Genomic DNA, 27996 nt, shown 5'->3' on the forward strand with positions numbered 1-27996 from the left:
CTTCTTGGTGTCTTTCACATGACTGACCCGCAAGATTTGGGACGGTGCATTTTAAGGATGTAGATATTTCATCAGAGACAGGCAAGCTCGCTCACTGTGGATGGTCATTCTGGATCGATTGTACTCAGGATGATAAATCAATAAATTAGCACTAGTTATGTATTTACACACACACACACACACACACACACACACACACACACACTACACCTCACCACACCACACCACATGTATGTATGTGCGTGTGCGCGCGCGCGTAAGATGTGAAGGTGCAGAAACTCAGCCCTGAAAGTATTTATCTTCTTTTTCTTCTTCAGTTGCCTTTGTTGAACGCTCACGATCAATTCATTGGTCATTCTTGCACGTATCCTCAGGGCACGTTTTTACTGTAAGATTTTGAGAAGATGTGCACAACAACTCACTGTCCATCCCATATGTTGCTTTTGATGTTCTTGCAGAGAGTCGGTGGTAAAGGTTGACTGATTCGAGTCCATGAGATGAGAGCCCTGCAGTGAGCTCTGTGTATGATAGAAACCTCATGAAGACAATAATTATATTGGTGAAGTGATCTGATGAACTGGTTCAGCTTCACTTGATCAATTCTGCTACACGGTTAGGAGAAAACAACAAACAAATCAAACCAACACACACACACACACACACACACACACACACACACACACGACCAGCCAAATGAACGGGAGACGACTTCCCCCATTTCTTTCAACCCCCCACCCCCACCCCCCATCGGAAGAATTGCGTCCCTTGTTCAGGCGGAGCCAGAAATAAGCTGTTAGTTCCTCAAGGAGGTGTCGTTGCGCTCGGAAAAATCCATAAACGCTATACCACAACAGATACCCGACCAGCAGCATAACCAAACGCGCTTAGTCAGGCCTTGATATGCAGTTTCAGTATCACGGCTGAGTAGCTCAAGGAGGCGTCACTGCGTTCAGACAAATCCGGCCACTGACCATCCCGTCTCCACACCACATCTGCAGCCAAGCAGATGCCTGACCAGCAGCGTAACCCAACGAAATAATAACCCTTGATATGCATATGCATATATATATATATATATATAGAGAGAGAGAGAGAGAGAGACCGTTATAGATAGATAGATAGATAAAAGGTAGGCAGGTAGGCAGATGTGTATGCCGGTGTCAGTATGGTACCTCAGTATCAGTTGGTTCCCGGCTTCTTCCGAGAATTTTGCGACTTATATTGCCATGGGTTCCGGCAAGAAATTCCGAATCTTTTTCAGTACGCCTCGTCCGGCAGTGTGCTCAGTGCTCAGTGCGGGACATCGGTCTATCGTCTCATCCGAATGACCAAACGCTTAGATAGATTTCCCAGTCAGTCAAAGCGGGGAGAAATGGCGAGAGCGGCCCGGCCGGGATTCGACGGAACCCCTCAGTGGGCAGACCGTGGACTGACGGGCGCCGCCGAGTGATCGTTAAAACGGTGGACTTTCAATCTGAGTGCCCCTAGTTCAGTTCGACTCACCAGTGCAGCCCGCGGTGAATCTCGGACGGTTGGCGCTTCAGCCGTGCCAGTGGTGCCGGGTTACTAGTAAAGGGCGGCTGGGTGGAGATCAAATTTTTCCGATCTCCCAAGTCATCAAGATATGTGCAGACCCCCCCCCCCCTCCCCCCCCTTCCCCCCCTCCGGTGTCAGCCGTATCAGTTTCGCACGCACTGGCAGAAGATCAAACAGTGACGCACGTTAATCCTGAAATTCATGTCAGCGATCGGTGGGTTATGGAAACACTACAGTAAGAACATACCCAGCAGTGCACACCCCTGACCGAAAACAGAGTATGGCTGCCTACACTGATGGCCACTGGACTGACAAAAACGATCATACACGTAAAAGCCCACTTGTGTACACATCGTACGTGCCGAGTGCCAGTGTGAACGTCGTGGGACTCAGTCGTCAGTTCCCGTGGCAGCGGGCCAAACTGACGACTGACTGAGAAGAAGACTGAGAACCCAGACCCTTAGGGACACTGTTGGCATCTTTTGTTCTATTCTTCCACCTAGAAATCAGCTGCTGAGACAAACATAATTCAAACTGATGCAACAACCCATTCAGTATAACAGGGGAGATTTTATTTTACTGAGACTGACTGATCTCTCAGTGAACTCAAGTTGAGTGTCACACACACACACACACACACACACACACACACCGGCCGGGCACTGTGATACAGAGGACTGACAAGCATCATAATTGTTTGGTCATGGACGCAGCTTGAAAGGTCATGATTAACATAATCTGTTTTCTCAATAAATAAGCATAACATTTAAATAGCAATACATGGGCTATAAGAATGAAAAAAAAAATCCCCGGTGTTTTCCACTATTTCCCCTTTGTTATCCCATAATCTGAACGCCTTGTGCCGGTGAATATGTAAACCAAATCTTGTTGGACTGTAAAAGTGTCTACCAGTTTCACTTATTACACACACACACACACACACACACACACACACACACACACACACCCGCGCACGCACGCACACGCGCGCGCGCACGCGCTCGCTTTCTGTTTCCCAGCCTTCGAGAAAAGGGGCCTTCGAACTCCGGCCGATTATCATGGGCTCAGTACGCATGCGCAAGAATTTGGCCTCTTTCTCGTCGCCATCTTGATGTCGAGGTTTTTCGACTACGAGGTTAGTGACTCGTTTTCGCACTCACTGTTTTGTTTCAGTTTCTGTACTCCCCTTGCTGTCGTATGATGATAGTGCGACGAACCTTTCCTTAGTGTAGACAATATTAATCGTAAGGGTTCAGTGGAGTGGATTTTTTGAATAGAAAGAATACTCTTTGTCGGAAAAAAGACCTCGCCATAGTATCTTATAAAAGAAATCCACACTAATCGAGTGGAATGAAATCCACACTGATCGAGTGGAATAAATCATCCTTGATGAATCGTGAAATCAGTGCCATGTTACGCCGATCATCAAGGACCATTACTTTTCCCTCTTCTTCCCCCCCTTAAGCCCAGGCATTAATTCGTATTATACAAATCACCTCTTCCTCATCTCCCTTGCTCCACCGGGTCGAGTCACGTAGTTTCAAGCCTTTGTAACGATTAGAACAATACTATCGATCCACACGCACTGACGTACAGTGGATATTCTGTACCACAGTCAATTATACGAGTTGTAAATTCGAATCAAAGCCCTTGAAGCCAAATTAGGTGTTTGGCATGCTACGAAACGGCTTAAAAGATTTCCCAATACTCCAATTGACAGATACTCCTCTTCCCAGATACCCCCACCATGGTTTTCGTCTCCAAGGCCCTGCACCCTTACCCCACTACCACTCTTCCCATCTCACCAAGATTGAGTTAACACACACAGTCATTTCTTGTTTTCAATTTGCTTGTATTATATGCACATACATACTAACACAGTCTCCGTTTCCTTTTGTCTTCGGTTTCAGAAACCAAGAACCTGACTTGAACCATGTATTGTATGATTATGATGCAGTGCATGCACATACATGAAAGCATATGTTATGATGCACAGTTTGCAAAATTAATGCATGTGCATGCACATATATGCTAATAACTAAGCATGCATATGCATGCACATATAATCTACAAAGCATGCAATCATGTAGACACACAGCCACATGCTCATGATGCACACACACACACACACACACACAACACACACACACTCAAAATTGAAAATGTACCTCTAGAGCACAAACTATTTCTCTCTTTCTCTTTATCTCTCTCTCTCTCTCTCTCTCTCTCTCTCTCTCTCTCTCTCTCTCTCTCTCTCTCTCTCTCTCTCTCTCTCTCTGTCTTCATGGGCTTTTGATATCAAAGTTTTTATTTTGTTCAGATTACAGAAATTCATATTTTTTTCCATGAATGGTCAGAGTTACATATTAAAATTCAATTAAACTCAATCATCTGATTTGTCATTGCCATTTAGAACTTCCAGTTTGTATTGGTGCAGTCAAAATTCAGTTAATCGATAAATAGAAAACTTTTTTTTTTTCCATAGAATTGAAATATATGTTCATGAATATGTTCTGAGATGGAATTTCAGGTCAGTAGGATATTATCATGAATGGGTTCAGTAGCCAAATGCTGGACTTCGATTTCAAAGTGCCAGACCTGTCAGACAGACCTGTTCGGTTCATTCTTTGAATCCCAACATTGTCAAATGGATGAAGTGTGGAGATTTTTCCAGTCTCCACCTCTGAAAACAGAGTAAGAAGGTTTTTCCTTCTTTCTTCAACTTCTAGGGTGAACACATGACAGAATGAAATAAGCAACAGTTACTCAAAGTTTTTAGAATATCTTTTATATTTGTATTTGTATTGCTTTTTATCACAACAGATTTCTCTGTGTGAAATTCGGGCTGCTTTCCCCAGGGAGAGCGCGTCGCTATACTACAGCGCCACCCATTTTTTTTGTATTTTTTCCTGCGTGCAGTTTTATTTGTTTTTTCCTATCGAAGTGGATTTTTCCTCAGAATTTTGCCAGGAACAACCCTTTTGTTGCCATGGGTTCTTTTACGTGCGCAAAGTGCATGCTGCACACGGGACCTCGGTTTATCGTCTCATCCGAATGACTAGCGCCCAGACCACCACTCAAGGTCTAGTGGAGGGGGAGAAAATATCGGCGGCTGAGCCGTGATTCGAACCAGCACGCTCAGATTTTCTCGCTTCCTAGTCGGACGCGTTACCTCTAGGCCATCACTCCACTGAATTGAAAATTTATTATTGTTATTATTATCTCTTTTTTTTTTATTATGATTGAAGCATCTTGTATTGCAGTTCAACATCAAAACACAACCCCATGATGACCAAAGACAGTATCACAACCAGTGCGGCCCCCAGTCTGGAGAGCGTTTCCCCGCAGGGAGCTGTGCTGGTGACATTGCCAACCTCAGCCACTGCTGGCCTAGGGGCCAACATCATTCAGGGTGGAATTGTCAAAGAAGAGACAGATGGCGATTTGTCTGCCAGTCTTGCAGTCTCCACCAACGGAGTTGCTACCATTTCTAATGGTAAGTATTAAAATGATAATAATAATGATAATAATAAATTACATACCTATCACAGTCTTTTAGACTCCACTTTTCAGTGGTTCAGTTTTTCTAACTGTGTGAGAGAGATGAAAAGAACATAATGGTAATCAGTAAAGATGAATCGATGTGAAAGATTTTTTTTTTAATTTTAAAAAAGAGAGAGAGAGAGAGAAAAGAAAATGATCATTTGAAAAGTCTGTTTGTTTTCTTTTAATGATTGTGACCAGTTTTCAACATGATTTCAGTCTTTTCAATGGGCACAAACTAAGAGATGAGATTAAAAGAATAATGTGAAAGGGAATAACCTGATCTGATAGAAGATCAATAAAGAAGAAAAGAATAGCTAAGAATGACTGTAAAAAATGCTCAGCTTCTCTCTTGGTCCTCCACAAAGGAATTGCAATGTTTTGATTTCAGCCAAAGTAAGCGGTGGAAACAGATATTGCTGCTTATTTTGAAGAAATGTAAATGTTCCAGTGGGCGCCACACACACGACACTCCAATCCTTGCTGGCAGCACCCGTGTCTGCTGCCCGAGTGGTTCCTTCACAGGAGCAGACGATCCAGGTCATCACCTTGCCGACTGCTTCTGACCTCATTACCACCAGCCAGCCAGATGGAGCAGGGCGGGTGTGGCAGGTGGTGCCCAGCATCGGGAATGGAGAAATGGCCACCATAATCGCTGTGGCTGATCCCTCAGAACTGATCCAGGCCACAAAGACTGATATTGGGGGTACAGTCAGTTTGTATGATGATTAATGATTATCAAAGATAATCTAACCAGGTCTCCAGAATTTGGGTATGATGCTCATGTTTTATAGTATGAAGCATTATTGTTCACTTTGTTTTGTATTGTATACGTATCACAGACTGTTGAGTAGATTCTCTCTAAGGTGTCATCAGCGCAATGGGGCAATATGGCCTTGGTGGGTTAACATTTTGAGTCCCGTTGTATGCATTTTCGTCTCTATTTTTTTTTAACGCATGGGTAGGATTTATGCAGGGTTTTTTTTTTAATACAGCATGGACAAGTGAACCCAAAATTTCAACTTTATTTAAAACAATTACTTTGATTCACAAGAAACCATTTTGAAGAAATGGTTTAATCACTTTTTGTATTGGAGAGCTTGTTCAGAAGCTAAGATAGCAATTGGCATTAAGACAATGTGATTGCCAAATCTTTACCAAAAAGGTATTTAGACATGCAAATGTTTGGACTTATCACAGATCATGTTTAGATGGTTGAGACAAGAGAAAGTTCAGTTCGACTATAAATAAATGAGTCCATATGAAGGAAAAAAAAAAGAAAAAAAAAGGAAAGAAATTATGTGATTTATGATTGCATGCTCTCTGTACAATATGGATTTCACTCATCAGCGTCTTAATTGGGAAATGGCACTGTCTCTCTCTTTGTTTTTCAGAAGGCATTGACCTCGATATCCAGGAAGCCACAGAGCTGCCAGGTGACAAGTGCAGACACTATGGCGGCCATCTTGATGCCCCCACCGCCCCCTGCAGACTGCCCTTCATGGGCCGGCAGAATGCACAGTTGTGAGGTAGGTCTGTAGGTAGTGTTTTTTTTCTTCTGCCCCATCATCAGTGCCATTTTAGTGGCTCTCCCCCCTCAAGGTTTGTCCTGTATTTCTCGTACTCAGCAGCAGTCATATCTGGGCTCATGCTGTCGCAGTGTCAGTGCCAGCAGTCCACTCTCAGCCCTTGTTATGAATTTATAATGATCATTACAATGAACAGTCACAGGGTTTTTCTTTTCTGTCTAAGTCTTGCAGGAGTTCAGAGCACGTTTCACTTGTATCATCAAGTCATTAAGAGTTGTCTAGTGTGCGTTGGGTGCTAAATATTGTGGAAACCTGTAAACTTTTCTGATGAGAAAATCAGCTATTATTTGAATTACTTGCAAGGGTTGTAAATTTTTTTAAATATTTTTTTAAGAAACTAAAAATGTTCTGCGATCGGGCTACAGTTCCCCAGGAAAATATCTTATACTCAGCAGGGGAGGGAGAGATGGTGGAAAACAGAGAGAGAGAAAGTGCGTGCAAGCGAAACTGCTGAACATTATTGATTATTTTGTCAATACTTTTCATGTGGCTTGGGCAAATACAATCTTCGAACTATATCCACTTACAAACTCTGTTGTATGGAGATCATGATCACCAAAATCATGCAAATATATTCATATTTCAAACTGTCCACTAGTTTATTTCCGATTTAAATAGATTTTAACTTTAAAAAGTATTTGTGAAAAACGGGAACAACATGATTCTATTTGTTAAATGTGTGTTGGATGTCCTAATCATATCATATCCTTGACTGACCAAATGTTCAAAGTTCAATGAATTGGCCAGTGATCTGTCAGAATTTCTCCTCTCTCCTCTGCTCCCCCTCCCCCACCCCTTTACCCACCATTTTTCTAAATTTAATTTTTCCCCTTCTTGTTTCTCTTCCATCAGGCCAATATCTCTGGTGACTATAGTTTTAATTTCATGTTGATATTGATTGTAGCATTATTTCACTATATTGTGTATTTATTTGTTTTATTTCTTTACTTACTGTTTATGAATAAGTTACTTCATACAAATGATAATATGGTTCATCAGCTGTCATGTCAAAATTGAAGTGCAACATTGTGAGCACAGTAAAGCTTTTAGTTTGTTCATGCTTTTTTGTCTTTCTTTGTATTGTAATCATGTGTACTGTTAAACAGTTAAAGATTATTTAAAGCAAAGAAAAAGAGAGGGGATTTTATGTGTGTGGAAAATGTGAAAAAGTGGAGTTTACACTCATTGCCATGTTTTGAGAATACAGAAATTGGGAAGAATTACAATGCCAGCAAATGTGATTTGTTATGGAGTTTGCACTCATTCCTGTCTTGGGTTTTGCACGCCCAAAATCAGTGAGAAATTTATAGGCAGTTATAGGTAGGTAGATGCTGCTGGGTTTACAGAATTTGACTTGCATGTGGCAAGTCAGTGCAGCTTCTCTCTGTTTGTTTCACCCCTCTCTGAATGGCAGATTTCCAGGTCCACGTGAGTCCGCAAGGCTTTCCCAGGACCACACATCAATACCTGTATTCCCGCTTATATGGGTTATTGAATCTCAGTCTGGGCTGGCCTTGAGACCTAGATCATTCTGATAGTTCCTGTGCTGAGTTCAAGTGGGTGTGAATTCACTGCCCTGATGGCCAAAAGTCTATGGGACCTTTAAACTTTAAACCTTTCACACACACAGAAAATAGGAGAGAGCTACCGTGGCTATGTGGAGAGTGAGGTGGAGCTGGACCTGTTACTGACCTACCACAAGCAGCAGACCAGCAGTTTCTGGGGCACCCGCCAGTCTCCCAGCCCGGCAAAGCCCTCTACCCGCCTCATGTGGAAGTCCCAGTACGTGCCTTTCGACGGCATTCCTTTTGTCAACATTGGTAAGTATGAGGTCCTGGATTATGTATGAAAAATCATACTGTATTTGTATGTTTTCCAATCCATGATTGCACCCATGACGCACTCCCCCCTCCCCCTGCCCCCCACCCTCCTCCCCCTCCCTGCCCAATATTCATTGTGACCCCGGTACACTTGGTAATAAAGACATTCTGTTCTGCCATGCCGCCTTTTTGGTGTGTTTGAAACTTAAAATCAGTGACATTGAGCAATTCAGTTTGTGTTTACTGAGTGATATGCAGAATTATGATAATATGAGAAAAAGTTATTTTTGTTGTTTATTATGAAATCAGGCTCTGAGTCAAATGCAAAGTAAGGCAGTTGTGAATACCTTGCATTAGAAAACTGATCTGTGCTGCATGCATTTCTGATTGTTGCCATCAAAATCACATTGCCTTTGATGGTGATTCAGGTTGAATGCCACAGTGAATGTTGTTTGGCGCGTCATCCAGATTTTATTGGATGAACGTTTCCTATCCAACAAACATCAGTGTGCTTTCAGTCATTTGTCTGAACAGCACGCTATAAAATATTCCAAGTTTGAGAAAGAAATAGATTAGAAAAAAAGATAAATATATGTGAATGGAATGTAGAAATGATAGATAGAAATCGAAGAAGAAAAACCACAAGTAAATACATGATAAAATTCAGTCAAAAACAACTTATCACATTTGTAGTCTATGCAGATGATATGAATATAAAATATGAAAGAAAAATTAATTCAGTCAAAAACAACTTATCACATTTATAGTCCATGCAGATGATATAGATATAAAATATGAAAGAAAAATTCAGTGTTTCTTCGATCAACAAGAATTATCAAAATCTCATGGAAAGACAAAGAAAGAAAAAGTTTTAAAATATCCTGTTGGTTCAGGACAGTCAAGTCATGATGTCCTGTAAATAAGGAAAGGCCCTGGGAGGAAGGGGGTTGGGGGTTGCAGAACATTTTGTCCTTGTGTCCTCTCACATGGCAAGTGTTCTGACAAAGACTGATTCATATATTGTTAACTACCATGTAAGCACCCACCCCCTCTGCACAAACTTCACCCTAAACAGGGTTCGAATTTAACTCTTTCTTTTCTTTTTTTTTTGGGGGGGGAGTGCCAGTCAGACACTCTGGACAAAACATTTGAGTGCCCAATTGTGGTTTTGGGTGCCAGCATAATAACATGAAATAAAATGTGCCAAGGAAAGTCTCTCTGCCAGGCTTCATTGTACATGCGCTAGCGCTTTGATTCATACTCCTGCTGTTTATATCTTTTTGTCATCCTGAGCTTTCGTCTCTGTTTCGGGAGCCTTTCTTTTAACATTAAAGATGGGAAACATTGTTTGCCGCTAATGTGCCATGAACGACAACATCCGATCACGAACACGCAAAGATGCTGCTCCACGAAGCGAGCTGCAGCAGACAACACGGTACATTTTGATCGACTGCATTCAAGCTTGCTGTCTTGGTGTGTCTTTTGATTTAATTTTATTTCGCCTCTATCAAATTTTGAGTGCCAGCTGGGCACTCTCAACAGAAAATTTGCATGCCCGAGCCAATTTTTCATAGCATTTGCACCCAGGCACCCGCTTAATTTGAACCCTGTTAAAGATGGGGTTGGACATTTACTTGGTACTCTCCCCTCAGCTGGAGCCAGATCTATTATTTTGTTTCACCATGTTCTGGCTGGGCATTTGCTCATATGTGAGAAGATTCCAGTTACACTTATAATATCAGTTGAATAATCCAATGCTGAGAGTTTAAATTTTAATTATAAGATTCGTTTTATGGCACACAGTTGACCAGATCTGACTTTGATTGCTGAATCCCCAGGGACCGGCCTTTGTTCTCTGCTAACAGTTAGAAACAAAACGCCAGCTACTGAAACAAGACATTGCCTCATGGAGTGATGTGATGATCTTACTTGGTTTTTTTTCAATGACATATCAATATCTCATGCAGTTGTTCTGTTCTATATCTGGGGTTCTAAATATCCAACACTTTGAAAAGTAATATTATCTATGAATAGGAAACTAGACTGTCATTTTTTTCGTAATTTTATTTTTCAAAGTGAGGGATGGGGACTTACATAGAAGTTATTTTACCCTTATCACAGTGTTAACCCGAAATAAGTGGGTGGGTGTTTACTACTGATTCTTGACGTTTACATGGTAGTTCACAGCAGTGTTATGAGACAGTTCCAGTGTTTGCAGGCAGTGGAGAAAACGAACTGCGTCGCATGGTATCTGTTTGAAGTTTGTGTAAACCGATTTTATTATTTCATCATTTATGGTCAATGAGTTTTTGTACATGTAACACGATTATATGAAATTATAATGATAATAGTGATGATGATAATAACAGCAACAATGATAGTAATGATAATAATTATGATGATGATGATGTTTAATAGTATTATTATTATTATTATTATTATTATTATAATGTGTGTTGCAGGCAGCAGAGCTGTGGTGATGGAGTGCCAGTATGGGCCGAGGAGAAAAGGCAACGCCAACAAGCGGTATCGTGATGGCAGCTTTGCCAATCAGTACTGCAAGACTTGCCCAGCAAGGTCAGTGACTGGCAGGATCTTATTTGTGAGATATATATATGTATATATATACACACACACACACACACACACACACACACACACATGAGTGTAAGCACTCAGCACAGACAGTCAGAAATATGCTTGTGCTTACACATACACACACACACACACAAACATACACTTACATACACATGCAAGCACGTGCACACACTAGCATGCACACACAATGCACACGCGCACACTCGCGCGCACACACACACACACACACACACACACACAAATGAACGCAACTATATGCACAAACACTGACACACATATACGCATGCACACATACATAGACACGCACATGCACGCGCGCGCACACACACACATGCACACACACACAGTGGAAAACGTGTAGTAAGACAGAGAACTCTAAACTGGGGCTAGTGCATTGTCAATAGTGAATACTTTATCTGTTTCAGGATTTCTGGGATATATGTGCCATACTTGTTTTGTTTTTGTTTTTTGGTGGGTTTTTTTGTTTGTTTGTTTTGTTTTGTTCTGTTTTTTTGCATGAGGCAGATAGGAAAAGATGTATTGTCTTTGAAGGAAAGCAGCATTATTTATGACATTGGTTCAGACAACACATTTGTTCAGTTTTCTGCCTGACCAGGATAGTGTCTTCTAATGAGCTTCCATGAGAATGCTACTTAAAAAAAAAAAAAATTAAAAAGAAGAAAAAAGTCCCTAGAGTACTTGTTTCAGATGCATAGACAGGGTTTTTGTTTCAGGAAATTGTTGTTGTTTTTTGTTGTTTTTTTGTTTTTTGTTTTGGTTTTTTTTTTTTATTTAGGAGAAAAAGAACAACCCACCCAGTATGATGAAGTTTCCTGAATCCGCCTCACACAGTAAAGTAAAAAACAAAAGTAGTCTTTTGTTGAGTCTGTACCAGGATGAGGGCCAGTTTCTGGAATGAACTTGGCAGAACATTGGTCTATTTTCTGTTCTCGTTCTCTATGATGTTATGCTTAATGAATGCATAAGTGAACCTGTTTTACAGAGGGAAAGAAAAATAAGGATATTGGGCTTTTTTTTTTTTTTCATCCTGCCCTCATAAAAAAGAAAAATATGACAGACACACAGCTCAAAAAGCATAACTTAACAAAGGGAAATTTTGAAATTATGTCAGAATACATACATTATTCAAATGCTGACAGGTTCTTCATCAGTGCGACATGCACCATTGATGTCTGTATTGTTTTCACCAGAATATACATCAAGAGAGTGCGGAAGTTCCCTGAATATGCTGTTGACTTGAGACAAGACAAGAAAGCTCTGCGTTCGGCAATGGACAAAGCTTTTCATGAACTGCGAGAACAGCGTGTAGAATCGTGGCCTGGCTCTGAGAGGTGAGGTCTTGTTTTTCTTTTGTTGTTTTTTTTTGTTTGTTTGTTTGGTATGTTTTGTTTTGTTTTTGTAGACTTGCTTACTTTCACACATGCCAAGGCTCGCCATAAACTTTTTTCCACTTGTTCAGTTTGGCAAGTGATTGGAAAATTCACTTACCTGGATGGATTTTGTACTTGCCCTACTTTCTGAAGGTTATATGCATCTTATGCGCATGCACGCATGACACACACATACATTTACACACACACACACACACACACACACGTGCACACACGTGCACACATGTATACACATACTGAAAAAGTAGTCAAACACTTTTCTTCAGCTGATGTTTGTTTTATTGTGTTTCACAAAAAAAAAACAACTGTTGTTTCCAATAGCTGAAACAAGTTTTCTCTCACACTTGACAAAACATTGCTTTTGGTTTGTTTTCACAGTCAGCTGTCAGCCACGGAAATTCTTTCAGCCATTTCCGCTGAAACCTTCATTCTCTCTCCTCTTCATACACTGATACAGTCTTCTGCTGTTCGCAACGTTTCACTTGTGGCTTTCCATCCATGGAGGTCAATTTAATTGTAGAATCAGTTTTTCGCTTGAAGTGGAATGTGACATTCAAATTTAGAGTCTATTTCATTATGATTTTATGCTGTGTGATGTGATGGATGGAAAGCAAACTGTATTGTAGGAATAATTTCCGTGGGCTCTTTAAAAATAGCAACCAATGGCAAATCAAAGAGCTGCACGACATCTCTCTATTCCAGTGACCATCTGTCGAAGACAGACTCAAAACATTGTCTGCTAGACAAAGAAGGTATCTTACAGTTGGTATCGGGAGCGTGACCAATATTTTTGAAAACGCAATATGCTAGTCTTGAAAAATATAACTTAGCTTGGGCAGGTTCAGTAAGGACATTACATGTCAGACACAATGATCAACTTGTCCGTGGCAGTCAGGCGACTGCTAAAATCGAGCCCTGCATGCACTTTTGAGTGAATATTCATACTGACTAATGAATGTTATTAGATTCTGCAAGATGAGTATAAATGCTGTCCTTGCATTGCCTTGCCTCTCAACGAATCTTGTAATTGCGCTGGGGTTCTTGACAGGTTCTACGTGCAGCTTCCCACGATAAAAGCCCACGAGTATCACGATGAGAACCCCATCATGGAGAAGAAGGAGCCCGTGAACACCTATGAGCCTGAGAGCACAGGCAGCGTGGCAGACGATCCCCAGGTTGAGGGGATCCGGCTCCACCCCAAAGTGGTGCAGAAGCTGCGCAGTATAGTGGCCAGCGGAGAGACGCGGGTGTACACTATCCGTAAAATGCTTCGGTAAGAGATCTGAGACAGGCTGGTGGTTGGTTGGCTGGGTTGGTTCCGCTTCATTTTTTGGTATTTGGCTTTGGTTAAAGTCTTTGTTTGTGTATTTGCTTAATTGTTTATTTAGTTAGTTATTTAAAAAATCGTTTTGTCTCTTTTTCTTTGTTCCATTTTGGTTCTTCCTTTTACTTTGACATATTTCCTTTTTTTCGTTTTGTTTTTTGTTTTCTCTTCTTTATCTTTGCATTCTATCATAGTCTTTTGGCGGCGCGGGTGGTGGGGTGGGAGGACCAGTGGGGGGAGGGTCCTTAATCTCAATTCATTCTTTTTTCTTTTTTTTTTTCTCTTTTTTTCTTTGGCCTGGTGATCATGAGTTGGGGATTGTTGGTGCCTGGCAGATGGTTTGGGGTTTCTGTTTTAATGTAAAAGTGAGGCCTGGTATCTTTGAGGTTCTCTGATGCCTGATGCAGGCGTCATCTCACAGCTTAACTCATTCTGTCCTGTGCCTGAGCAGTGCTCTGGCGTCAAACTTTGTTTCAATAAAACGCTTTCCATGTTTATACATTTGCATAAATTTCAAACGAAGGGAATTAACTTCAACAGTGTTTCCAGGTGTGTCCACACGTCAGTTTCAGGGAAAAAACAAAGCTTGAATTCAGTATATTTCCTATGCTTTTCCTCATCAGTAAGGCAGGGATGTCTGCTGAGGCTGTAAACTCTTGAGAGTTGAACAGGTTAACTCACTCAGTACGGCCAGTCCTCTCTTCTCCTCTACACAGACCCCTCGGATGTCCAGTGGGTGTCTCAATGATCCAACCTTTAGCTTCCGTCGTCAGAATTGTGGTATTCTTTGTCAACATTCACCTCTTCAGTGTAAGAGCCTTCCGCTTGCAATATTTTGATGATGGTAATTGGGGAGAAACGCTGTTAACGTTGTCTCTTTCGCCGTTCGTATGGAGAGAGTTAACTGTCGTATGCTTTGAGCAAGCATGAGTCTCTGGCTTGCATTTTTCTCACCTCCAAATCAGTGTATCTTTCCTTACCCGAGTGCACTAATACACATACTTTTTGACATTTGATTCCCATACCAGTTCATAAACGTGTTCAGTGATGTAGAACTACCATCACTGTTAAAGTCAGCCAGACCAGTCTTTGGGTGCATGCATTCATGTCTGGTACAGTGATAGAAGTCAGAAGATATGTGCAATATAGTTGGAGGATTTTTTGTTTTTATGTTCTTTTTTTTTATGTGACATGCTTATCCTTTGAGGGGCAGATTATGTTCTTGTGGTGTGGTTGTTGTTGTTTTTTTACCACACCCACTGCTGTTTTTTTCCTGTTTGTTTGTTTTTGTTTTGTTTTTTTTGTTTTCTTTTGTTGTTGTTGTTTCTTCTGTTTTAAAAGTTTTATATACCTTCTGAATTGCCAGTTTCTTCTTCCACCCACCCACTGCCCTCCTGGTCTGATGCTTTCGTAAACCTGTTCCAGAGTTCTGCAGTAAAGGGGATGGGTGCATAACTATTATCTCTTCACGGTCAGACCATACGTTGGCATGTGGTTAAGCTAGCTTATCAGCTCAAGCTCGGAGCTCACTTATTCCCAGAGGCTAACGTGGAAAGGAGTCCATGTGATACAGTTCGTTACAGAAATGTTACAGGATTTCTTGTTCCATGCACTGCACATTTGCAGTCACATCAAGATCATTGAGTGTTTGGATGTGCATGGTACTGGACAAAGTTGATCGTGATTGAATGGATGAGGGGTGAGGTGATTTGCTTTGTGTGCATACTGGGGAATGAATGTGCATGAAAGGAGCAATGATAATGCGTAAGAGATAACAATGGAGATTCTGCCAGTGTAAAAGTTTTCATTAGATGTATATGTTGTTGTTGGGTTTTTGTTTTTTTGTTTTTTTACAATATCTTCATGCCAGAGACTGGAATCAGTTCCGCCTTTTTCTGAGAGGACTTGGGAGTGTTGACTTCGGGCTAGCTCAGCATTTTGTAGTGGTTTTTCAGCCTCATTAAACACACCATTTTCCATTTTTTTCATCAGTCCCATACACAGATGTAATTATCAGAGAGGTTTTTGACAGAGTTGCGTCCCTTGAAATCTTGTCTTTTGTGGTTTTTGGCATTTCAGTGCATTTATCACATGAATGAAGTGAAATAAGTTGATTGTCTATTTAGGTAAGTATCGTAAAACCTCAGATCTAATAGGGCTAACAAGATTATTTTTTTCATAAAAAAGATTATTGAAAAATTGATCATGCACCAGTAAAATTTTATTTAAATGAAAATAAGGAACATAATGTTCTTCACTTTGGGGGAAAGTTTTTTTTTCATAAAAAAACAAAATATTTTTATGCACCATGTACCAATTATATTTTGTTTGTATGGGAAAAAAAGAACATTCATATTCCTAGCTTACGGGGAATAAAAGATTTTTTAACAAATTACATGTGCCAATTATATATTTTATATAAAAGAAGAACATACATATCTCCAGCTTTATATGTTGTTTTGTTGTGGTTTGGTTTCATGAATAAAATTATATTATTATTGTAGTTGTTATTATTATCATTATTATTTTTTATTATTCTAAGTATTATTATCAGTATTATTGTTATTTATATGAATATATGGGGTTTTTTAACATTATTGTTTGTTTTGTTTTGTTTTTTATTTCAGTGCCTATGTGCTGCGAGAAATGTTTGCGGGCAGTGACATAATACCAGAGCGTCATGACTTGACGCTGTTTCCAACTGTGAACGATCTGAAAAACCACCTCCATCAGGCTTTCAAGGATATAGAAAACGGAACCCTAGGAGTCACTGCCACAACGGTAAAGCCATGTTGATCAGCTACATTCATTGTGATGTATTATGTTGAGTTGTTTCATATCATACTGTATCATATCATATTCATATTGTATTACTCTTTTGTCACATCAGATGACGGGCGCAATAGCCGAGTGGTTAAAGCGTTGGACTGTCAGTCTGAGGGTCCCGGGTTCGAATCACGGTGACGGCGCCTGGTGGGTAAAGGGTGGAGATTTTTACGATCTCCCAGGTCAACATATGTGCAGACCTGCTAGTGCCTGAAGCCCCTTCGTGTGTATATGCAAGCAGAAGATCAAATATGCACGTTAAAGATCCTGCAATCCATGTCAGCGTTCAGTGGGATATGGAAACAAGAACATACCCAGCATGCACACCCCCGAAAACGGAGTATGGCTGCCTACATGGTGGGGTAAAAACGGTCATACACGTAAAAGCCCACTCGCATGCATACGAGTGAACGCAGAAGAAGAAGAAGAAGTCACATCAGATTTCTCCATGTGAAATTTGGGCTGCTTTCCCCAGGGAGAGCGTATCGATATATTGAGAGTGCCACCTAGTATTTTGGGGGGGGTTTGGGGGGTTAGTTTTGTTTTTGTTTTTTTCTGCCTGCAAGTGTATTTGTTTTTTTATATCCAAGTTGATTTTGCTGAATCTGCCAGGGACAAAGCTTTTGTTACCATGGGTTCTTTTGTCTGTGCTTAGAGATCACAGTGCAGGGGAACTTGGTTTATCATCTCATCTGAGAGACTAGCACCCAGACCACAACTCAAGGTCTTGTGGAGGGAGAAAAAAGCCCATTTTGTTTATGGGAATCAAACCTGTGACACTCGTTTCCTAGTCTGGTGCATTACTACTAGGCCACTGCTCCATTATATTTTTTTCATGTGACAGAGACGTATGGTGACCAGTCACACTGGCAGAGACATGTTCATACTTCTTCTTTGCTGTTCACATCGTCTGCAACATGTTCTTTACTTACAGCAGACAGTGAGAAGAAACAAATTGGGTTTTTTTGGGGTTGTTTTTTTTTTGGGGGGGGGATTGTAATATTGCAACAAAAAAAAAAAAAGAAAGATAATTGTAACATTGTATGATTCATGTTCGAACTTTCAAGTGTAAGCAAGTCTGCTATAAACTTTCCCACTTAGGAGCTGACACTACATAATATACAGCATCAGTGAATTTAGTCATTACGTGAATATTTTTCATTATCTTCAATTTGATCAATCAGTGACAAAAAAAAAAAAAAAAAGTCTGAACCATTTTATTTCATTTTGTGACTGTTATGACCAAGGGGCTATATGGATTCCAGTTTCTCTTGAACTGCTCAAGCTCAGGACTGAGAATGACTGACTTGGCCATGTCACTGCTTTGTGCTGTCTGATTGTGGATTGCTGAGAGCGCATCATACACTTGTATTCTGTGTTAATCGCTTTACATGGTCGTATGGTTGCACACAGCAGTGGATGGCTGCCTTTAGTGTGTATCAGTGTTGGTCTCTGGGTTTGTACAGAGTGTCATGGAAGTCTGGAAAAGTCTTGGTAAAATGAAAGAACCGTTTCCTGGGCTGGAAAAAAAACATTCTTGGAAAAAATATGTTTTGCCCTTTTCAGGGGTCTGGAAAAAGTGAAATGAAATCCTTGACCAGTACCATTCAACTAAGAGCTTAATCACAAAGTTAATGCATGATTGACCCCCCCATCCCCCCAAAAAAGAAACAAAACAAAACAAACAAAAACCCCCAAAAGAAAACACACAGAGAAAAAACCCAAACAAACATTCGAGAAAACAAAAAGTGATGAAATTGAACATTGATTTCTTTCGGCAGCATTGTATCAGATGACTTTTTCATGCAACTTGACTCAGAAAAATAAAGTACGGAATTTTGTCTGGTCCCATCTGTGGGAACCCAGTGGTCTTTCTCAGTCACCAGCCCCATCATTTCCTGACAGGGATTTTATAAGTTGGTTTGTTTTTTTGTGGGTTTTTTTTCTTTATTTCTTGACCTATTTACAACAGGTGAATGTGGAGATCCTGCCAGAGCGAGGGGACAACAACGGTGCTGATCTGAGCGAAGGGGAGGACAGGCTGGCTGCCCTGTTGGACAGGGGGATCACTCCTACCCTGGCCATGCCAGAAACGGTCACCGTCACCCTCACACAGAACCCTGATGCAGGTGAGCGCACCTGGACGTTAAAGCTTGGAAAATGTCTTTTCGATCTTGACACATACCATACGTAAAGATCCACCATCTGACATGGCTTTGTTTGCAGAGGGTCATCACATCATATCATGCAAAAAGTACCCGCTATCTGATGTCTCACACATAGAGACCCACTATCTGACATGGCTTTGTTTGCAGAGGGTCATCACATCATATCATGCATAAAGACCCACTGTCTCACATGGCTTTGTTTTCAGAGTGTCTTCACATCATGTCGGGCAAAGAGACCCACTGTCTGATGTCTCACACATACAGACCCACCATCTCACATGGCTTTGTTTGCAGAGGGTCGTGACATCATGTCGGGCAAAGAGCTCTACCCGTTGTCTGATGTCTCACACATAGAGACCCACTATCTGACGTGGCTTTGTTTGCAGAGTGTCTTCACATCATGTCGGGCAAAGAGTTCTACCCGTTGTCTGATGTCTCACACATAGAGACCCACTATCTGACGTGGCTATGTTTGCATAGGGTCATCACATCATGTCGGGCAAAGAGCTCTACCCGTTGTCTGATGTCTCACACATAGAGACCCACTATCTGACGTGGCTATGTTTGCATAGGGTCATCACATCATGTCAGGCAAAGAGACCCGCTGTCTGATGTCTCACACATAGAGACCCACTATCTGACGTGGCTTTGTTTGCAGAGGGTCATGACATCATGTCACGCATACAGATTCACTATGCAACATGGCTTTGTTTGCATAGGGTTATCACATCATATTTTTATCACACATGTAGACCCACTGTGTAATATGGCTGTATTTGCAGAGGATCATCACTTCATATCATGCATACAGATTCACGATCTCACATGGCTCTGTTTGCGCTAGGTCATCACATCTTACATGTGTCACACATAGAGACCCACTGTCTAATATGGCTTTATTTGCAGAGGGTCATCACATCATATCACGCATAGAGACCCACCTGTCGGATGGCACGACACAGGTCAGCACGACACTGACACCGGAGACAGCCCAGCTGTTGTCCAAACTTCATCCTGCCATCTTCCCTGCTGACAGCCTGATGCAGGTGAGAGACATGTACACGTTTTTTTAGGTCGGGGTGGGGAGGGAAGAGCGACATAAAGACTGACCGTACTTTTTGACTCACTTGTGTAAACAAAGTGAGTCTATGTTTTAACCTGGTGTTCGGTTGTCTGTGTGTGTGTCCGTGTGTCTGTGTGTCCGTGGTAAACTTTAACACTGACATTTTCTCTGCAAATACTTTGTCAGTTGACACCAAATTTGGCATAAAAATAGGAAAAATTCAGTTCTTTCCAGTCATCTTGTTTAAAACAATATTGCACCTCTGGGATGGGCACAAAAAAATGTAAAAAAGAAGCCTAATTATATGCAAACTGCATTTACTGTTATATTTGTATTTTTTGTATTCTCTAAACTTGGCACTTTGACCTCATATTCTGACACAACAACAAGAGCAGTCATTATTATCATTTTTTGTTCAAACAGGAACTTCTTTTGCAAAGCATGGAATTTTTATTTACTTTGCAAACGTTTTGGTGCAGATAATAAAAAAGGGAAATTATTCTGTAATTAATGCTAGGGGACTTAATTTATCACAAGTGAGTCTTGAAGGCCTTGCCTCTCTTGTTGTACTTGCGATAAAGCACGGCTCATGGAAGGCTCGTCCTGGCTGTCCCAGTTCACAGGCTTACCTTCATGACCTTGCACGAAATGCTCAGTGCTGTTAGTTGCTATTTCTGAAGAATGCTTCTGTTCATTTGTCCAAGTTCACCAGTTCTGCCTGTTCTTCCTCACAGCCTGACAGTGACAGTGACAGTGACTTCTTTACCATACATCGGAGTTTGGTGATTTAAAGCCGAGTATGTATACCTGAAGAAAAAACATGTTTGAAACTGAGAAAGAGTACCCTCATGTTGCTTAAAAAAGAAGTTAAAGAAGTGAGAGATGGGGGCGGGTGGTGGACAGAATGATCTCAAACACATTATTTTCACCAATCTAAAACAAAATGATCATTGCATTGATCATGGAATTCATGGAAAACTGCTAGTCACATTGCATGATTGATCATTAGTGAACACTTACAAATCAGTTGAGATTTCATGACACTGACAACTACATAAATTGTAAAATAGTTTGTCTGTCATTTATTCACAGAATGACTGACTGACAAATACAGTTGATAGAGTTTCAACACTTTTTTTTCTTTTGGTGCCCCAGAATTTGGAACATTTTGTTTTCAATATTCGGAGGAGGATGAATGAAGATTGGGGTGATGAAGGTGCTGCTGTAGGGGACTCTTCAGGTTTGGGACTAGTTTACAAGGCTGTGCTCTCACAGTTTATCCTGGCGTCGACCAGGCTGAGAGATTCAGACACCTGTGCTGTTGGTCAGGTAATTAGAGCAACACTCCCCAAAGGCATATCTGTGAAGTGGATGACCCTTGACTGTGTGGTCCCAGTATTCCCATAGCACACTCAGCTCTGGGAAGGAGCCAGCCACGGGCTGAAAAAAACTCCACCTCTAATGGAGATGGAACCCGTATCTTCCCAGTCGTCAGTCTAGGATGTTAACCACTACGTCATGGCAGCTGGTAGTTATAACAGGTTTCCTTTCTGTTCAGCTGGGGTCCTCTCAAACCAGTGAAGACCTGTCAGCCACTGCAACCAACATGAACAACGGGGAAGTGGTGGACGGAGCCTCGTTAGCTGCTGCGTCCTCACAGAGCACCGCCGCTGGTCTACCTGCCGCCGTGGCATCAGCGGGTATGGAGGAGTCCGTGGCGGAGATGCAGATTGTCAGCCCAGAGGAGGCATGTTCACAGCTGCTGCAGGCATCAGGTGTGGACACGCAGACCATGGTTCCTGTTCAGGTGGGTTGGCAGTGATCGGAATAATGTAGTGTTTTGTATTGTAATGTTCTGAGGAGGACCGTGGCACAATGGTTAAGACACTCATCTGCTAGTACGGAGTCAGTGAGGGTCTGGGTTCAAATCCCGCTTTCGCCCTTTCTCCCAAGTTTCACTGGAAAATTTATCTGAGCATCTAGTCATTTGGATGAGACGATAAACCAAGGTCCCGTGTGCAGCACACACTTTGCACACTGAAAAAGAACCCATGGCAATGGAAGTGTTGTCCTCTGGCAAAAATCTGTCGAAGAAATCCACTTTGATAGGTACACAAAAATATATGCATGCACTCAAGGCCTGACTAAGCGCGTGGGGTTATGCTGCTGGTCAGGCATCTGTCTAGCAGATGTGATGTAGCTTATATGGATTTGTCCAAACGCAGTGATGCCTCCTTGAGAAATTGAAACTTAAACTGTATTACTCTTTTGTCACAACAAATGTCTCTGTATGAAATACGGTCTTTTCTCACAGAATGCATCACTACAGTTCAGCACCACCTCCTGTTTTTTTTTGGGGGTTTTTTTGCTACCTGCTAGTGGAATTTTTTTTTTTTTTTTTTTTTTTTTTTTAAGTTGCCTCAAAAGTACTGAGGGTGTTGATAACTGGTGAGAATCAGTACAACAAACTTTACAGGAATTTTTGACAATTTTTTTTTTAATCGTATGTAAACAAAATGAGTGTTTTTAATCACTCTGTCTGGCAAGGTGTTTGTGTGTACATGTGTGTGTATGTGTGTGTGTGTGTGTGTGTGTTGTCCGTGTGTGAGTGTGTTGTCTGTGTGTGTTGTGTGTTGATTTATCATTTTCATTCATTGTTTTTCTTTAAGAGATCTGTTTTCTGTTCTTTGACATGCTTACTGTGTAGCATCATTAGTGCTGCCAACAACCCATTGTGGTTCAGATTTTCCTTGAAGAGTTCCCCCCTAGGGGATGCCTGGGGAGCGGGGGTTGGGGGGGGGGGGGGTTCTTTTAATATGGATGGTAATCCCTAACCTTCTGGAAATTCTGTGCAGGAAAATTCCTTATTTCTGTTGCTCTCCTTGTTTCTGGCATTTTCCTTTTTCTTTCTGTCTGTCGTCTCTTCCTTTCGTTATTGCTGCCTTGCTGGTCCTTTTTTCAAGAGAGCCTTGAATATATATTTTTGTCTTTTTCGGGACTGGATGATTGGGCATTCTTACTATGTCATATTCTTTTTCATGCCAGGGGCGTGTGAGGTGCCCCTTAGGCCTTAGTCGTTTTTTAAATATTTGTATGACTTGCCCCATGGTAATTTTCTATTTTTATGATTATTATTGTATGTAATTTTGTGTAAAATGCTTATGATTATGTTTATGTTGGGATTAGTTGTTGCTGTTTTTTTATCCTCTGGCAAAAAAGTGATAGAATGATCAGTGTCAGAGGCATGAATGTGTATGAATGTGACTGCACTTGAGCCTACGTTTCTTTTCTCTTTTCAAAGTTTTTTTTTGGTGGGGTTTTTCATGTTGTACAGGATCAAAAAAAAAAAATAAAATAAAGAAGAATCAACCTTGACATGGCCCTGTGTGGTTGGCTGGCTATGAGCAGCAGAGTTCTGAATAAATACCTCCAAGTAATACTTTTTGCTCAGATGCCTGTGGCGGGAGAGGACGGGAGCCTAGCGGCACCACGCATGGAGGAGGAGGATGGTGAGAAAGTGACGGAGGGGGTGCTGGTCAGCGATGCAGACCTCATAACTGTGTCAATGGCAGGTTGGTGGTGGTGTTTTTTTTGTTGTTTTTTATTAATTTTCTTTATTTTCAACCCTGTCATCTACACCATTTTAGTGGTATTACTCCTACACCACTCAATTAGAGTTCCCCATAAACAGCCACTTTGAAGTTCATCCGTGGCAGTACCTGCATCGGCAGTGCTCAGGAAACTATTGATGTTGGGTCTTCGGAAGGCCACACACCAGAGGAGACCCTGCACTGTTGCTGAGTCACTTCTGTGGTGTTCTGTAGTGTTGGTTCTGATTTAACACACTTAGGACACAGACTACTTAGCACACTAAATGACAGCAGTAATCACTTAGTCGCAGAGTCTGACCGACCCTCCAGCGACAGTCCCCCTTGAATCTGCCAATATGGAAGACTTTGACAGGACTCACCCCAAGCACAGAAGTGAAGAGGGATTGAAACTTAGGTCAACTTGAGAACAGGGCATTAAAGGCCACAGAATTTGGGACAGTTTTTTTTTTATTGATGATGAAGGAGAATGATGATGATAAAAGTTACTGGTATTTTGCTATCAAATTTTTTTATTTTAGGGCAGTCATGTCAGCACATTCTCGCTGTGGATGTTGTCTGATCCATATCAGCTTGTTTTGGTGTCCTGGCAGATGGGTTATTCATTTACTATTATTATTATCATTATTATTATCATCATCATCATTATTATTATTACCAATTATAATGCCTGTCTTTAGTCAGAGATCAAATTCAGCGCTTTACAAACACAGAGTCATTTGCACAACAGGCTGCCTACCTGGGTAGACCCAACTGACAGCTGCCTTTAACTCAGTCCAGACGATGGAACGCTATAACGTTCCTGACGTAAGGCGCATTTCTGGATGACAGAACACAATAGCGGTTTTGACAATTGAAAAAATTTCCACGTTTCCCTCATGGGGTAGCAAAACAACTACAGCTACACAGGGCATTGCAAACGTGTCAAGGGTTGAATGGAAAGTCTTATTGTGAGATTCCTTAACAACACACTCGCCGGCAAGCCATTGACTTGGGCACCCCACATGACAAGCTAAGCTACATACGTTTCGAAAATGGTGTCTCGGTGGAAAGTTTTGGAGCAAAATTGATCATGACAGTGGCTTTTACTGTTGCTGAAGTGATTGAAATGCTTCAAAGTGAAGGTTCCGACATCAACGAAGATGATAAGTATCTGCTGTGAAGAAAGCTACCTCCAAGAAGGTAGTGACAGTGACTCGAGATTCGGAGGGCAGTGAAGAGGGAGGGAGGTGGGCATACACACAACGTGAGGAGAGGGGTCAGTGGGTCAAGTAAAGTGAGTTTCATTCAGTTTCTTTGTGTTTTGTATTTTTTGTGATTTTCTTCCTAACCCTAACAAATGGACTGTCTGTAGGGAAAAAGCAAGGGAGAAAACTTTCCGTCCCAAGTGAGTTAAGTGTTCATCAGTCATTTCCTGTGTCATTCAGTCATGGTTCAATCACGCACACACATACACAAGTATATGTGGATTTTTCTGCAGAATTCTGCCAAGGACAGCCCTTTTGTTGCCATTGGTTCTTTAATGTTTTATGTTATCAAAAGCGTTTTTGTAAAGCACCTAGAGCAGATTTCTGGATAGTGTGCTATATAAGTATCCATTATTATTATTATTATTATTAATGTACACTAATTGCATGATGTGCATGGGACCTCGGTTTATCATCTCATCCAAATGACCATGACTCTAGGTCTCGTGGACTGGAAGAAAATACGGGTGAGTGTGGGATTTTATGCGGTTTGGTCATATTCTCCTGCTGCCTTGGCAGACGCATCACCACTAGGCCATTACTCCACATTTTTTATTTCAAAAAGTTGTTGTTGAGTACTTGAATGGGCCCAAACCAAAAATTTCTGGTTTTAATGTTTGAAGCAAGCAATAAAGTTGTTTGATTTTGAATGGCAAAAGATGCCTCTCTGTCCTTTAAAATATGTCCAGTCCTTGCTGTACAGCCTGGGTCATGCCACAGTGATAAGTTGCAAGATTCTGTTTTTAATGCTTCCCATTTCTTTATATTGTCCATTTCAAGCTTTTGGATGAAGAAGTTTCACTTTTTTGTGTTTAGTTGTCTGTTGTTTCTTAGGATACACTCTGTTTACGCATACCCAGATACAAACACTCGACTGTTGGCCACCATTCTTTCTCTGTCTCTGGACCTTGTAATTGGAATGAACTTCCTCTTTCGCTTCATCAGGCCTCCACACTCAGTTCTTTCAAGTCTGGCCTTAAAACCCACCTCTTCCCAAAATAGCCTCCCTTCTTGCCTCTTCCTTGTCTTCAGTTTCTCCAGTTTTGAGTTATGCATGCGTTTGAATGACTGGTGCAAAAGCGCTTTGATTTGTCTCTGCTGTATAAATACCATTATTATTATTATTATTATTATTTTGCACAGTGTTGTCTTTATCGTGACTTTGTGATGGCATACCTATGTTCAGGTAACGCGACTTGTAGGAGATAAATTGAAAGTTATGGGAGATAAACTGAAAGTTAGGGAGGTAAACTTAAAGTTATGAGAGAAGAGTGGATCTGTTTCAGAGTTTGTTCCAGTAATTCTTACCAGCTGATTGGTGACTAATAGAACTGTTACAACAGACTAATCCTTGAGATTGATACCTTGTTTTGATTGTTGTTATCAAAGTTTGAATTATTTTTTTTACCGCAAGAATATATATATATATTTTTTTTTTCTTCTTCTTTTGATTTCCAGATGATAGTCAGCTTGTCCTAACGGCACCAGTGTCCGAGACATTTGAGTCCCAGTAAAACGTGCAATCCTCAGTTCCTGTGATCCCCTGTGTTCATGGATGACCTCCAGAAAAAGACATCCAGGTGGCAGACACATCCTCTTGTTTCTCAGCACTGTGAAAGTGAATCAAAGTGTGTTTGCAAGAACTGGCTGTGCTGTGCTGCCTCTACTGCTGCCTCCTCAGCTGTGCAGCAGTGTTTTGAGCTGCTTGTGTTGTTCTGTGAGCGTTCTCTCTTCCTCCCATACACATGTACACATACCCACGTGCAACAGAGCATGTGTGCGAGCACCGCATGCTCCTCCCTTCTCCACCCCTTATCCTTACACTTATGGCACCCACGCCAACACAGACTGAAAACTGAGCTGGCTGACAACAGCGCTGACATATAAACCAGTGTCATGTGAAGCAGATGGGGATGATTGTTAGTGGATTCTGTAGAGCTGATATACCTGACAGTTCTCCTTTTGTTGTACTGTAGGAGTTCTTGGACCACCCTGTGTTGTTTTTTGGGGGAATGACGTGTCTGTCGTTGTCTTGAAAGTATACTTGGGTGCACTGCTGTCTTCCCTGTTTTTCACTGGGGCAAATACTGGTTTGCTTTCTGATTCGTCAGAGTGTGGAAAAAGTGTGTGGAAAAAATGTGTTGATTGTTACAGGTGGAGTGGGGGGAAAAAAAGACTGTGACTGGAATTGGATAGGTGTTTGGAACATGTGGCGGTTTTCAGGAAATTCTGTGTGTGTGTATGTTTGTGTGTGTGTGTGGGAAATTAGAAATTCTTGAGTAAAGAGCTGGTTCAGAGAGTTTACTTGAAATTTGCTGTGAGGTGTGCTGTGAGCCAGAACCAAAGATTTGTGAACCAAATCTCCAATGTTTCCTAAACATACTTTGCAAAATGTATTTCTTTTTTGTTTATGTAAAGATATACTTTTGAAGGATCTCAGTACTTCCAGAAGTGATGATGATAGTCACATAAGTATGGATACAGTAAAGAGGAATGAAAGAAATGGAGAAAAGTTGAAAACAAGTGAAAAACACAAGCAAGCAAACAAGTCAGCTTCTGCACATACAGCCTGATAAGAAAAGTCAAGTAACACCAAACGTAATCCCACCATTTACTTGACAATCAGGCATATATGCATGTTGGTCAGTCATATCTAGACCATCAGAAGAGCAGAGGAGGCAACTGCTGTACCAACTGTCCGGGCTACAATTTGATTATAGTGGAGAGAGTCTTGCCCAAGTTGCATACCCTCTCTCTCAGCCAAGAGGGTTTCAGGACAGTCGGCATTGGGGATGGCCCCCAAAGGCTAGCTAGCCCCCAAGGCTGCAGCACTAGGAGCCATTGCAATCTTGCTCCCTAGCTGGGGAGTCATAGTCCTTCACAAACGACTAAGCTGTAAATGAATTTCCATTGCAGTGGAGAAACTATTGATCATACAGCTCTCACTGCTGTGTTGGCCCAACTAGTTATAAGCTAATGGCAGTCTCTGATGTAAGTTGAGTGTTGACCATCCCGTGCTGTTATGGATACATATGGAAGATGTCAAAAAGAAAAGGAAGATAGGGAGAGGATACTAGTCGAGTGTTGATCATCTCGTGCTGTTCTGGATACATATGGAAGATGTCAAAAAGAAAAGGAAGATAGGGAGAGGATACAAGTCGAGTGTTGATCATCCTATGCTGTTCTGGATACATATGGAAGATGTCAAAAAGAAAAGGAAGATAGGGAGAGGGTACAAGTCGAGTGTTGATCATCCCGTGCT

At 41.4% G+C, this 27996-nt stretch overlaps 1 protein-coding gene across 1 annotated transcript; it reads left to right on the forward strand.

Annotated features, from left to right (window-relative positions):
- Window positions 1-2655: 2655 nt before the first annotated feature.
- On the forward strand, window positions 2656-27996 carry LOC143283216 (calcium-responsive transcription factor-like). The gene is made up of 15 exons (XM_076589392.1): window positions 2656-2671; window positions 4800-5032; window positions 5531-5785; window positions 6474-6603; window positions 7521-7533; window positions 8299-8488; window positions 10951-11065; window positions 12298-12438; window positions 13547-13771; window positions 16450-16603; window positions 18621-18777; window positions 19723-19862; window positions 21438-21686; window positions 23331-23451; window positions 26193-27996. The coding sequence occupies exons 2-15, from the start codon at window positions 4822-4824 to the stop codon at window positions 26246-26248; spliced, it is 2157 nt and encodes a 718-aa protein (XP_076445507.1). The 5' UTR covers window positions 2656-2671; window positions 4800-4821; the 3' UTR covers window positions 26249-27996.

Source organism: Babylonia areolata, chromosome 6, assembly GCF_041734735.1.
Source record: "Babylonia areolata isolate BAREFJ2019XMU chromosome 6, ASM4173473v1, whole genome shotgun sequence".
NCBI classification, from domain to species: Eukaryota; Metazoa; Mollusca; class Gastropoda; order Neogastropoda; family Buccinidae; genus Babylonia; species Babylonia areolata.

Coding starts and splice junctions, on each gene's coding strand:
- LOC143283216 (XM_076589392.1), top strand. CDS start 4,822: ATGATGACCAAAGACAGTATCACAACCAGTGCGGCCCCCAGTCTGGAG. Junction 13,772..16,449: donor ACTATCCGTAAAATGCTTCG/GTAAGAGATCTG, acceptor TTTTTATTTCAG/TGCCTATGTGCTGCGAGAAA. Junction 21,687..23,330: donor AGACCATGGTTCCTGTTCAG/GTGGGTTGGCAG, acceptor CTTTTTGCTCAG/ATGCCTGTGGCGGGAGAGGA.